Below are 14,842 nucleotides of genomic sequence, written 5' to 3' on the forward strand. Positions count from 1 at the left end.
CTCCGGCTGGAGTCCAGTGGTGTGATCTCAGCTCACCACAACCTCCGCCTCCTGGATTCAAGTGATGCCCCTGTCTCAGCTTCCTGAGTAGCTGGGATTACAGGCACCCGCCATCACGCCCGGCTAATTTTTGTATTTTTAGTATAGATGGGGTTTTGCCACATTGGCCAGGCTGGTCTTGAACCCCTGACCTCAGGCCATCTGCCCAGCTTGGCCTCCCAAAGTGCTGGGATTACAGGAGTGAGTGAGCCACCACGGCTGGCCAAAAGTGGCTTTTAAACATAAAAACATGCTTACCCACTCTTCTAATATGAGGGGAAAAAGATGAGATACCATTTTTCACTTTGAATGGTAAAGATCAAAAAGCTTGATTATATGCTATGTTCAGTGAGGTCCTCCATTGCTGGTATATATTCTATATAGTAAATATGCACATAGATATGCAAATGCAAAAACATTTTTGAAAGAATACCTAAGAAACTGACATTGGCTATTGTCTCTGAGGGGTGGAATTCAAGTCCTGGATTGAGAGAGATTTACTCTTCCCCATTCACGTTTTCAAGGTTTTTTGGGTGGTTTTGCCACATGTATTTATTGTCTGTCTATATCAGTAGTTCTCAAAGTGTGGTCCCTATACCAGTGGCATCAGCATCACCTGGAACTTGTTAATACAAAGTCTGGGGTGTACCACAGTTCCATTGGATCAGAAACTTTGGAGTAGCGCCCAGCAATTTGTGTTTTAACATGCCATCTAGGTGATTCTGATATATGCTCAAGCCTAAAAACCAGTGTCCTATTCAAAGAAATAAAACACAACGTAGACTCCTTAATCTGTTACATCACAGTGGTAGGCTTAAAGCTCCCTACTATACCCAAATCAGCTCCCAAGGCCAGTTCTTTAATTGATCACATAGATAGTACAACTGCAGAAGCAGAAGGATGCCAAATAAAGATTTGGAAGTCACATTTTATTTTTAAATGAATTCCTGAGATATTTACAAGTATGTCTGTCATTTAAAAACCTAGCTGCTTGCTGCAAAAAATGAGCTTGGCTTTTTAATGAAACTGAAGTCACTAATCAAGGAAATTTGTAACTGTTATTTTTCTGAGGAGGGAGTAAGAGTTACTTGCTCTGTTTAGCTTTATAATTATTCATGACCCACCACTTGAGACAAGCCAGATTGACATGGTCCCTTTCCCCCATTTTAAAAAAAAATCTCTTCCTTAAATTATAGGAAATAAAATATAGAATTTGTACACTTTCCAGTTGTATCTCTGTATTTAATTACACAGTAGTTTCTCCCATTTCCCAGATATTAGCAGAAAATGATGTTTATGAGCTTCTCATCTCCTTTCAGGTACACTTATAGCATGTTATCAGTCATAGGAATATCCTATGCCGTCTTGACATGGCTCAGTCAAACACTATGGATGCCAATTTATCCTTTGTGTGTTCTTGCTGAAGGTAAGAAAAGAGTGACTAGCTGTATTGCTTACGGACAAAAGTCATCTAGTTATAATGGTTCACTAAATTTTTTGATGATTAAATTACTATTTTTGCGAATGCTTAGCTCACTCAATGTATCCTTACTGGCATATTTCCCTTCATGCAAAGAGGCAAAGTTGAAGAGGGAAGCAGCTCTGCACAGTAGACAAAATACTGGACAAAAAGCAATGGCATCTGAGTCCTTCCCTTCATTAACTCACTGTGTGAGTTTTGGGTAACTCATTTAACCTCTCAGAGTCTGCTTATTCACCAAAAAGAGGTTAACATTTAGAGATTCTGTGATTTTTCACTTTTAATGCACAGAAATTCAATTCCCTCTGGTGAGTCTTTCCCACTTACCATTTACCATGTATCCTACCCTCTCTCGGCAACTAGTTAACTCTACCTTGAGATTAATCATCATTTTCTGAGAGAGGCATACCCTGACTTCCTCAACTGAGTTCCCCTGGGTACAGTATCATGAATCTTTTTATAGTAGGGGCCCCCAACCCAGGCCATGATCCCAGTCTGTGGCCCGTTAAGAACCAGGCCGCATAGCAGGAGGTGAGCAGTAGGCTAGCAGGTGAAGCTTCATCTGTATTTATGGCCACTCACCATTGCCCACATTATCGCCTGAGCTCTACCTCCTGTCAGATCAGTGGAGGCATCAGATTCTTATTGGAGCACAAACCCTATTGTGAACTGTGCATGTGAGGGATCTAGGTTGTGTGCTCCTTATGAGAATCTAATGCCTGATGATCTTTCACTGTCTCCCATCACCCCCAGATGAGACCATCTAGTTGCAGGAAAATAAGCTCAGGGCTCCCACTGATTCTGCATTATGGTGAGTTGTATAATTATTTTGTGATTACAGTGTAATAATAATACAAATAAAGTACAAAATAAATGTCGTGTGCTTGAACCATCCTGAAACCATCCTTCTTCCTCCAGTCTGTGCAAAAATTGTCTCCCAGAAAACCAGTATCTGGAGCCAAAAAGGTTGGGGACTGCTGTCTTATAGGGCTTATATCAGCATAATTACACATTTGTATGATTCTTTGATTAATGTCCATTTCCTTGACTAGACTCTAAGCTCTAGGGGGTGTACCAGGATGTCTGTGTCTGTTTCTTTGCTTCCTTCCTTTCTCTTATGCACCAGTATACATGCTCAATAAACACAGAATGAATTATTGCGTATGAGTAGGCTAATTATATAGCCTAAATATAGACCTAAAACTTAAGATCAAATCATTCAGATCATCAGTTAGCAGAGTTTGAGGATATTTGGAGAATATATGCTTTCTTCTGCAATGGATTTGGTAGACTGGTAAGGAGCATTCTGTAAGACATGATTAAAGTTTTCAAAATTGAAGACATAAAATAAGAAAGCATGTTAAGGTAACTAAGGGAAAACATAAGGACATAGTGTTTAACGTAAAATGATGACATTGACAATAATCAAAGTATATAAAAGCCAGTTATAAAACAAAAACACATATTTTCTATCTACTGATGAGCAGATAAAAAGAGCTTAAGTTACTGTAAATCATGTTAGAATTTCTAAATTTGTTTTGATTCAAAAGGAAGAATTATTAATTTTGGAATAGACTATGCCAAGTGGATCTAAAGAATAATTGTCTTGAAAACAATAAGAACCTGATTGTCCATTCTTTAAGAATCAAGTAACCTCTCATTGAAATATCAAAAACATTATCTTTGTTAAATCATAGTACTGTAGAGAATATAGAAAGGAAATGGGGAGCTGTTGGTCAAAGGGTACAGAGTTTGTTAGGAGGAATACATTTTTGAGATCTAATGCACAGCAGGGTGACTGTACTTAATAATGTATATTTCAAAATAGCTAAGAGTAAATTTCAAATCTCACCACAAAAAGTAAGTGAGGTGGTAGATATGTTAATTAGCTTGATTTAATCATTCCACGTTGTACACATATATCAAAATATCACATTGTGCTTCATATCTGTATACAATTATGATTTGCCAATTAAAAATCAAATTTAAAAGAATATATAAAGGAATAAGGTAGAAATATGACTAATCCCTTCCTAGGAATAAGGGTGGATAAATGTATAGGAAACGTTTGCATTCTTGTTATTCCATAATTCTAATCCTTGTCCTTTCTAGGAAAGCCATGTTCTTATATGGTTGCCATACAACCCTTATTCTTTTATTAACTTCATAAACTTATTGTTGCAATTACAAAATAAGGTATATGCAGAAAATAGTGTAGAGATACATATGACAAAAATGTCAATAATGCCCTGGATGGTGGAATACAGATAATTATAATGTTATCTTTCTATGTTTCTGTATATGTTAGATGTCCCAAAGTATAAAACTGTGCAGTTAAATAAACCTACTAAACTTTTGATAACTTTAATAATTTTTAATAACTATAATTTCCCATCTGACAGATATAAGACAAAAATAAAGCTTATTTAAATAACAAAATCAACTAATTATACTGATAAAATGCTAGAGACATAGGTGCGGCCTGTGTTAACCTTAAACTGCATATTTGGTATCAGTGGCAGATCCTGCACTGATGCTGTTCATACCTCTGCTTGGCTCTAACAGTTGTGAACTCTTGCCTTTTCTTCATCTTTCTCTTTTTAAAAACTTTTTATGTAGGGATAATTTTGACCCATAAGAAATTGCAAAAATAGTGCACCATTCCTATGTACACTTCACCCAGCTTACCCTAATGATAACATCTTACATCATGTTAGCATATTAACATTTCATTGCATGAAATGTTACCAAAAATATCTATACATGGGATACAATGTTACTGAACTTTAATCTTTTTTTACCTGATACCAGCCACCTCCCTTAAAATAATTTAGGCCAGCATTTCTCATAGAGTTCTTCAAAATACTTATTAAGTACTACTGGTGGTTAAGGAGGAAGAAGGAGATATTCTAAGGCCAGTTACATTGAGGAAAGGTTAGGTGGTATTTTTTTATTGCAGAATTTCTCACAATGTTAATATGTGTTCTACTACGTTAATATGTGTTGTGAAACTCTAAGAGGAAAATATATGCACCATTTTCCAAGTTCATCTCTCTATCACCCCTATTTGTGGCTAGGTGGACAAATGTATTTTTAGATAACATTTTAAGAAACATTGTAAATTCTTCTTTTGTAGGCACGATAAGGTATACCATGGACAAACATTCAACAAGTCATACTGCTGTTAAGCACCTTGCCAACTTAATCATTTCACAGATTTCTATATTAAAGTAGGTTTAGCAAAAAGATTCAGCAACTGTTACAAAACTGTCATTATCAAATTCAAAATATCCTACAACTATGAAGACATATATACACATCCCTGTAACAACTTAAGGAGGAAAACCTTTATGATGCCTTTTTTTTTTAACAGCATTTGCCATCTATCAATCGCTGCCTTATTTTGAATCATTTGGCACTTATTCCACCAAGCTGCCCTTTGACTTATCCATCTATTTCCCATATGTGCTGAAAATATATCTCATGATGCTCTTTATAGGTAAGTGGCTTTTTTGGTCTTGTTTTTGCATTTTTCCTGTACTTTTTGATTAGTGCTTGCCGTCTACCTTAATATACAGGTTGGTAAACATGGGAGAGACCAAAGAGGAAGCCTGACATCATGAACTAGATCTTGCTAGTAAAGCCCCTAGGTTATAATGCTTTTTGCAGGGCATCATGGGATCATATATTTCACTTTCACTGTACAAATAAGAACAATTTTACTATCAGAAAATATAGCTGCATTATGTATGAGATATAGAAGTTTTGACCATGTGCACAGGTATCTACAAATAAAACCTAGATGTCAAACTAAGAAGAATTGGCTATTTCTGATTTTTCCATTTATATCCATTTCGTTTCTTGTTTGTTTGGCTTTTCAAGCTAGCACTTCCTATCAGGCAAATGGGAGTCAGTGTTACAGACTCAAGAAAAATGTATGGAACAAAAACTTACCCTTGAATAAATTTGATCATTAAACCTAATCATTTTCCAGGAAATTGGGGAAAAACTTTCACTATTAAATTTTTGTTTTCCCAGCTCTAACCTTCACAAATCTCCAAAATAATGATTATCTCTAGAAGGTAACAGATATCAAACATATGAACAACATATAGAGAGAAAAGACAAAAATGTGAACTTTTAGAGGGAGGTGGAGAGAGCTATGCTAAAGAAAGGAAGACAATTCCTTGCATTAAAAAAAGTAGGACGGAAGAGTTTGATTTACCTCTCTTTCTGCATAAAATCTGGACACTTCTTTAAACATTCCTTCTCACATCTCCCTTGCCAAGTGTCTTCTCCCTGGATTCGGGCAGCACTCTGACTGTATTTTAAAATCATTGTTCCTTCCAGAGAAATAGTTAACCTTACTTACTTTTGCAACTTCTTTCTCCACATTAGGTATGTATTTTACCTACAGTCATCTATACTCAGAAAGAAGAGACATCCTCGGAATCTTTCCCATTAAAAAAAAGAAAATGTGAAGTACAGCATTCCAGTGTGACATGAGAAAAGACAGGCTGTGGATTCAGCTGCAGTAAATACAACACAGGAAGTATTCTGGTGGAAAAATACCTTGTATTTGATAAAAATCCATTACATGAAATAACTGCACATACCCCCCAAAACTCTAGACATAACAGGCTATGTTTTTCACACATTGTATTTTTAAGACATATATATTCTCCATACCCTGCTTCACCAAAATTCCTGCTTCATTTGGATTTTATACAAGTTACACTTACATTGTATGAAGTCTGATTATTTTCCTGTAAGTTTAATGATAAATAGGAGATTAACTGCAAGAGATTCAATTAAATTAAGAAACCAAACTTGATAACCTAAATTACATGTATTCTTTTTCACTTCCAAGTTCTCAAATAGATCTGTAGGAGAAGAGGGATGGAAAATATATTCCACAGTTGCCTAGAATAACATATTTCATAGACAGATGTCTGTCTTCAGATCTAATAATACTTACCCTAAACATTAGATATGTTTAGAAAATTAAATATCTTTCCAAGCCCTATGTCTTAGCTCAGGTTGCTATAATAGAACACCATTAACTGAATGGCTTAAACAACAGCAAATGCTTCTCACAGTTCTGGAGGCTGGGAATTCCACTCAGGATCAAGGCATCAGCTAATGCAGTTTCTGGTGAGGGCCCTCTTCCCAGTTTGCAGATAGATGTCCTTCTGTGTCCTCACATGAGAGAGAGATCAACTCTCTTGTGTCTCTTATAATGGCACTAATCCCATTCATGAGGGCTCTACCCTCATGATCTAATTACCTCCCAATGGCCCCACCTCCAAATACCATCATATTGGAGGTTAGGGCTTAACACATGAATTTTGGGGAAACACAAAGATTCACTCCATAGCATTCTGTACCTGGCCCTACAAAATTCATGTCCTCCTCACATGCAAAATACATACATTCCATCTCAACAGCCTCAAAAGTCTTAACTCATTCCTGCATCAACTCTAAAGTCCAAAGTCTTATCTAAATCAGATGTGGGTGAGATTCAAGGTACAATTCATCCCGAGGCAAAATTCCCTTCCAGCTTTGAACTTGTGAAATGAAACAAGTTATGTGCTTCCAAAATACAATGGTGGGACACGCAAAGGGTGGACATTCCTATTCCCAAAGCAAGAAACAGGAAAAAAGGAAGGTGTAATGGGTCCCCAGCAAGTCCAAAACCTAGCAAGGCAAACACCATGAGATCTTCAGGCTTAGGAATAATCCTCTTTGGCCTGATACTCTGGCTTCAGGACCCAATGAGGCAGAGGTATTGCCCCCAGGACTATGTTGGAGGAGGATGACCCCCGTATCACCAGGCGGAAGCTGTCAGGCCTGTTGAAACCAAGGCAATGACTGCCCCTTTTGAAACTGAGAAGGTACCACTGATGTTCTCTGAATCATTGTTCCAGGTCAGTTTCTCGTTTTCTTGAAGAGTAGTGTACATTCACAGCTGAATAGCTCTATGGTCCCAAATTCAAGAAGTCCAACAGTCTTCCCTCATTCTGTCCCATCTCCATTCCTTTCAATACAAACTGGCAGTGTTCCTGCTGGGGTGGCTGATTAGGTCTGTGGTTCACACCCACACAAATCTAATTGGATGACTGGTCTGCTACACCCTTAGTGTTCTCTACCAAACATGTTTTCTTATCTTTTTGTAATGCAGACAGACTGATAATTTCCCACATCTTTTAAATTCTGGTTCCGTTTTTGTTAAGAATTCTGTCTTCATTTTTTGTCACATTTTACTTTAAGCAGTCAAGATAAACCAAGGCACTCCTTCAACACTGGTTGGAGATCTCTTCAGTTCAGTATCTAATTTCATGGCTCACAATTTTACTTTCCACAAAACACTAGAACATGAGCACAATCATCCAAGTTCTTTGGCGTATTGTAACAAAGATCACCTTTCTTCCAGTTTCCCATAACAGGTTCCTCATTTTCATTTGAGACTTCATCAGAATGGCCTTTATTGTCCATATGTCTACCAACATTCTCTTCATGGTGATTTATGAGTTCTCTATGAAGATGGAAGCTTTCTCTCCCACCCTCTTCTCTTTGAGCCCTCACCAAAATCACCTCTATCAATCCCTTCATGGCAATATTGGCTTTTTCTAGCAAAAAAACTAGTACCTCAAAACTCTTCCAGTACTCTTCCAGGTACTTTAGTACCTCAAAACTCTTCCAGCTTCTATCTGTTACCTAACGTCAAAGCTGCTTCCACATCTTTATATATTGGTTATAGCATCACCATACTTCTTGGTACTAACTGCTATCTTAGTCAGCTTGGCTGCTATAACAAAATACCATAAACTGGGTGGCTTAGACAACAAATATATTTCTCACAGTTCTGGAGGCAGGGAAGTCCAAGATAAAGGTGCTAGACAATTAAGTTCCTGATGAGGTTCCAAGGTGCTAGCTCATTCTTCTTCATGGTTTGCAGATGGATGTCTTCTTGCTATATGCTCACATGGTAGAGGGAGAAACCATCTCTCCCTTATTTCTTATTGTAAAGGTACTAATCCCATTTATGAAGGTTCCAGCTTCAAATGCCATCATACTGGAGATTAGATTTTCAACATGTGAATTTAATGGGGGACACCAGCATTCAGTCCCTAGTGCTCTGATAGAGTATTCATTAATGTCATGTATTTGTTAACATCTTGCAAGTTATTTGGGCTTTGATGCCTTAGAAGAAGACCCTGGCCAGGCATGGTGGCTCATACCTGTAATCCTAGCACTATGAGAGGCTGAGGTGGGCAGATCAGTTGAGGTCAGGAGTTCAAGACCAGCCTGGCCAACATGGTGAAACCCCATTTCTACTAAAAATACAAAAATTAGCCAGGTATGGTGGCACATGCCTGTAATCCCAGCTACACGGGAGGCCGGGGACATGAGAATCGCTTGAGCCCGGGAGGTGGAGGTTGCAGTGAGCGGAGATTGAGCCACTGCACTCCAGCCTGGGTGACAGACTGAGACTCTATCTCAAAAGAGAAGACCCTAATGAAAATAGTAAACCTTTAGCAAATACACAAATGATGCTCCATTCTGTATTTTTTTTAATTTTAAAAATAATGACACACACATACAGGAAGATAAAAATATACTGAGTACTTTTTAAAAAGGAAAATTCATGTTTTGGATTATTACTGAATTGTTGCTAGTTACTGTAATGTAAGTCATATGTCCTTACATAGTTTTGAAAAATGCTTTATTTCAAAATCTAAAAAAAGTGTGAATAACTGATAGTTATTGCTGTATCATTGATGTATCATTCAATTTTTGGTAAAGAATTATAAAGATCTTACCTAGAAACTATGTAAAAAGGTATTAAATATATTGTGATGTAAGAATAGGATAATAAAAATGTAATTTTAAAAATGGGTAACTTATTTCCACTAAAGAAAACATTTCGAAAGAAACAATTGAGTATTTATTAGGCTACTTGAAATCTTTATAAATATATTTGGATTTTAAAAAATTATCCTTTTAAAAAGCTACATTTTTTTTCTGCTTTTATAGTTATCTTCTAAATTTCAGAAAAATTATGAAAAGCTTTAGTGTGCAAGGAGAACATAAACCCTTTGCAAATTTTAGGTGAGTTAATCACTCCAAATAAAGATGGCTCCTTACACTGCCGAAGTACATGTATAATCAGTCACTAAAACAAAGAGAAAATTAGAGAAACTACACTTTACTGGGTCATTATAATAAATTAAAATTTCATTATTAAGTAATGCTTTAATTTTTTAAAACCAGATTACCTTAAAAACTTCTTAAAATTGAAAACCAAAAGAAACACAAGTGAATTTATAATTATTTTAAAACAGAAATGAGGATTGACAGTAATTTGAGATATCTGCAACAATTGTAACATAAAAAGATCTTACATTTCCTTTGGTGACAGACACAATTGTTAATACTACTGTGGTTGGTTGCCTATATTCACAATGGAAAGGAATACTAAATTTCATTATCAATTAGTGAAAATAAAGGGGTAATTTCTTTTCCCACTTAAGTACATGTTCCCCAGGTTAAGAAACCCAGACATAGTGAAGTCAAGACAGTAACTATCTGGTTAATCGGATGTTACTAAAATCGCAAAGTTGATGTCTTTGACTATCTGTCTTAACTGTATGTTCACCAAATCCCTATTTCATTTTGTACAGTGTAGACAAAGGCTTACTTTCTCAAATCTAAGTAACATAGATGAAATAGGAACCATTAGATATTTTGAAAGCATATCTAAGAACTTTTTTCAGAAATTTTTTTATTGTGGTAAAATATAAAATATACTATCTTAATCCTTTTTAAGTGTGCAGTTCAGTAGTATTAAGTAATTTATATTGCGCAACCATCACCACTATCCATCTCCAGAACTTTTTTTACCTTGCAAAACTTATATCCTACATTCATTAAGCAATGGTTCCCTATTCTCCCATCTGCCCTGTTCCTGGCAACCACCAATCTACTTTTTGTCTCTATGATTTTGATTGCTCTAAGTACCTCATATAAATGTAATCATACAGTATCTGTCTTTTGTAATTGGCTTATTTCACTTAGCATAATGTCCTCAAGTTTCCTCCATTTTGTATATGTCAGAATTTTCTTCCTTTTTGAGGATGACTGATAAGGAGGGACTTACTCCTGTCATTTTGCTATTTGTTTTCTACATAGCTTAGCTTTTTTGTCCCTCATTTCCTGCATCACTGTCATCTTTTGTGTGTAGTTTACTTTTTTATAGTGAAGCATTTAAGTATCTTTCTCAGTTCTTTTGTGTATATTCTGTAGCTGTTTTCTTTTGGTTACCACAGGGTGACATTTAATATCCTGAAGGTAATTTGGACTTATGCCAGCTGAACTTCAAAAATATACAAAAATTCTGCTCTTTACATCTCTGTCAATCACTCCTTTAAGTTTCACAAAATTATATACACTGTGTGTCCAAAATCAGTTTTTAAAAATGCAGTAGTCTCTATGTGGAAAACAAAAAGTGGAGTTACAAACCATTGTTACAAAAGTACTAGATTTTATAATTGCCCATGTATTTTTCTTTACTGAGATCCTTATTTCTTCATGTGGCTTTGAGTTGCCATTTAGTGTCTTTCCATTTCAACTTGCAGGACCCCTATTAGCATTTCCGGCAGGGGCAGGTCTAGTGGTAACATACTTTCTCAGCTTTTGTTTATCTGGGGATGTCTTAATTTCCTCTCACGTTTGAAGAACAGTTTTGCCAAATACAGGAAATGTGGTTGATAATATATTTTTTTCCTAACACTTTGAATATATGAGCTCACTGCATTCTGGCCTCCAAAGTTTCTGATGAGAAATCTGATAATCTTATTAAGGATCACTTATAGGTGATGAATTTATTTTTTCATGCTACTTTCAAGATTCTCTTTCTGTCTTTGGCTTTTGATAGTTGTGTGGATCTCTTGGAATTCATTCTGCTTGGAGTTTGTTGGTCATTATCTGGCTGTTCTTCAAATATTCTCTCTGCCCCTTTCTTTCTCTCTTTTCCTTCTGGGATCCTCACAATGTGTGTGTTGGTCTGCTTGATGGGTCCCACAGATCCTTATACCCTGTTCACTTTTTTCCAATTTTTTTTCTATTGCTCAGACTAATAATTTCCATTATCCTATTTTCATGTATACTGATTCTTCTGCTGCTCAAATCTGCCTTTGAATACCTCTAGTGAGTTTTTCATTTCAATTATTGTACTTTCCAGCTCTTGAATTTCTTTTTTGTATCGTCTTAGATTTTCTCTATATTGATATTACCATTTTGTTCATCCATTGTTTTTTTGACTTTTTCCACATGCTCTTTGGTTCTTTAAAAAATATCCTTAAGGCAGTTGTTGTACAGCCTTTAGTGGATCCACCATCAAGTCTTTTTCAGAGATAGTTTTTGTTTTCATTTGAAAGCGACATACTTTCCTGTTTCTTTGTATGCCTTATTTTTTTGCTGAAAACTGAACATTTCAATCTAATAATATGGTAACTACATCTCACTAAGGTCCCTAAGTTAATGTTTTTTTTTAAACTATTCCTTACTTTGCCTGCCTTGAGCAAGTTGTCAAATGTGAGAATCTGTATTTATTTCAGAAGTACAAATGGATATAATCTCAATGTCTAAAATATTTCCCCAAAGAAAGAATCTTACAATTATTTAAGTTTACTTATGGAGAAAACATTTTATGGTACTAAAGTGTTAAAGTAATTTAAAATTAAGGTTAAAATATGCTAAAAATTATCTCCCTTTACCCAGTATCTATCTTCCACTCGTTTATTATTGCTTTTTAATAATTATAATGTTTCCCATTGGTTCAGATAATTTTAATATTCTTCTCGGTCTGAGTTATATGCTAATGTTGATATGACATGTTTCTCCAGGGTAGTGTTCAGATTGTATGTTCAGGGAGCAACAGCCACAATTAACAAGGTCGCCTGTTTAGAATGCAGATTCCAGGGCTCCACTAAAGATAGTTGAATCAGAAGCTCTGGGAATAAGCTCAGGATCCTACCTTTAGATAGACTCCTCAAATGAGCCTCATGCACAGAAAAGTTTGAGAACCACTGCTTTTGAGTCTAAATTATTTCAGCTTTGGACAGAAAGAAAACTGCTAATAAGAACTACTTATATAAAAGCCACCAATGTTTTCAGAACAGGGATGATTTTTTATGGCTTTAAACATCCTTAAATAGTAGTTCTGAACATGTTTTTAACATGCCAAATAAGAATTACTAACTAGTTTATTTTTGCTAAGGGTAGCTGGAATTTTAAATCTCATCTAAAATAAGGTTAGTTAATTCCATATGAAAGTCAATTAGTAAAAATATGCCTTAATTCATCACATACATGTAGGTGTCTATTGTTACTTCATGGTATTCAGCTGAATGATGGGGGTCTTGTGAAAGATAATGTGGTCTGGAATTAAGAGCACTAGGTTTGATTTGAGATCAAGCTCCATTATTTACTACCTGAATGACTCTTTGAGTTCCAGTTTCCTTAACCACTTAAAGTTATTATGACGACCAAATGACATATGGTAAATTAAACTTTTGCAAATTATAAAGGGCTTTGTGGAAGTAGGACATTTATAACAAGTTCTGTTCTTACTTCATGATGGTTTAGTGATTTATATTCTCTGACCGTAACTTCCATGAGTGCAGGGATGACACGTTTTGTTCAGATTGTACCCCAGAAACTTGTATAGTGGCACATAATAGATATCCATAATTGTGTGTGCAACCCTATCTTTAAAGAATACCACTACTACATCTAGAAATGTATTTCAAGAAATCTATCGGCTTAATTAGGTAATGAATTTCAATTGTATCTCAAAGAGTTCCTATATTTAGAAGACACATAAGTTTTGTTTTTTTCATTCAACTTATATAAGTATCTTAACATGCTACTTCTAGAATGTTTTAATTGTTAAGAACAATTTCTTAATAACCTTCCATTGTCTTCCCGAGTCCTCATATACATGTCAGAAATGTGTTCAAGCATTACAGCTATTTATTTGCAGTGAAACACACAAAAGTGGTAACATTTCAATAACATAATTTATAAACCATATTTTTGTATTATTTATTTTAACCCTCACAGCTACTTTGTGAGGTAGATCATTTTATCCAAAAAAAAAAAAAACCAAACCTCAGGGAATAATCATTTTTATTCAGTTTCATATTTAATAATTTAGCTGGAAATGATCTTACAAGTTCCCTATGTTTGACAAGAATCAGATGAGCTTTCTAAGTTGTAGTTTTAAAGAAGTTTTTACTATTTATGAAGATTAACAGATTAAATGCAAAACTCACAACTTTATAAATAATATATATATATTTATATATATCATACATTTAAGATGAGATTTTAAAGTTTCCAGGATCACAGTAATATATTTCCCCCAGAAAATATAAAAGCATGTTACCTCATCCAGGACCACAGCAGTGATGACACACATTCATAAACGAAGATGATGCTGTTGGGTGTCTTTCCACAAGAGTGATGAAGAATGTGAACGGTTCCAGCCACACTCTGTCCCCTAGTTCCATTTGAAGTGGTTCCTATGAATAGGCTGGTTGGGTCAGAAATACAAACTGACCAAATAGAGACCTACCCTCGGGCTTTAATGAAGGCCCTATCTCTTTACCAAATGATCTGATTTCTCTTCTAAAACAGCAGTTTACTAGAGTGTTTGCTAAACCTCTAAAACTGCTGCTTGCTTTCAAAGTTACTAAGTTACTTATATAATTACAATACCACTATCTCTCATTTTGGAGACATTAATGTCTCACAATTAACTTAAAAAAAAATTATTAACAGCCCTTTGGTTACCATGGAGCCATTACATTACAAATAAAACACAAAGAGGATTTTAGGCACTTGCATGGATCTTAACATCTGTTCCAAATGTATACTTTTCAAATCAAGAGTCAGAGTGTTTAGATAGTTCTGAGAGACCTATCAGGGCTCAAATCCCACACATTAATTTGTTAGTACATCTCAGCATGCTATTTGTCTTGGCCACTTGTGTTTTTAAAAACTAACATTAGATGACTTGTAACGAAACTTTCCATAAAATTAGGAACATCTGGCCTAAAAATGCAGAGACTTCTGGTTTCTGGAGAATAAACTGAAAAATCCTAAGGGAATAATTTAATTCTCACCTGAGGTCATGCAGATAGCAAGAGAAAAGGTCTTATTAGTCTGCTGATCTATATCTTAGAATGTTTAGATGTAAGAACCTTTGGAGTTTTGAATTTAGAATCTTTAGGGTTCCCATGAATAAGAAAATACTAC

At 35.4% G+C, this 14,842-nt stretch overlaps 1 protein-coding gene across 2 annotated transcripts in view; it reads left to right on the top strand.

Annotated features, from left to right (window-relative positions):
• Nucleotides 1-9,415, top strand: part of HACD4 (3-hydroxyacyl-CoA dehydratase 4) — a 28,007-nt gene extending 18,592 nt beyond the window's left edge. Inside the window, exons 5-9 of one of the 2 annotated variants that reach the window (XM_054502388.2) lie at nucleotides 1,359-1,465; nucleotides 1,616-1,710; nucleotides 2,273-2,330; nucleotides 4,893-5,018; nucleotides 5,918-9,415. In XM_054502388.2, coding sequence (XP_054358363.1) covers nucleotides 1,359-1,465; nucleotides 1,616-1,710; nucleotides 2,273-2,330; nucleotides 4,893-5,018; nucleotides 5,918-6,000 — 469 coding nt within the window. In that variant the 3' untranslated portion in view covers nucleotides 6,001-9,415. The remainder of the gene's footprint in view (nucleotides 1-1,358; nucleotides 1,466-1,615; nucleotides 1,711-2,272; nucleotides 2,331-4,892; nucleotides 5,019-5,917) is intronic. The other variant, XM_054502386.2, reaches the window with a different exon arrangement.
• The last annotated feature ends 5,427 nt before the right edge of the window (nucleotides 9,416-14,842 follow it).

Source organism: Pongo pygmaeus, chromosome 13 (genome assembly GCF_028885625.2).
Source record: "Pongo pygmaeus isolate AG05252 chromosome 13, NHGRI_mPonPyg2-v2.0_pri, whole genome shotgun sequence".
NCBI classification, from domain to species: Eukaryota; Metazoa; Chordata; class Mammalia; order Primates; family Hominidae; genus Pongo; species Pongo pygmaeus.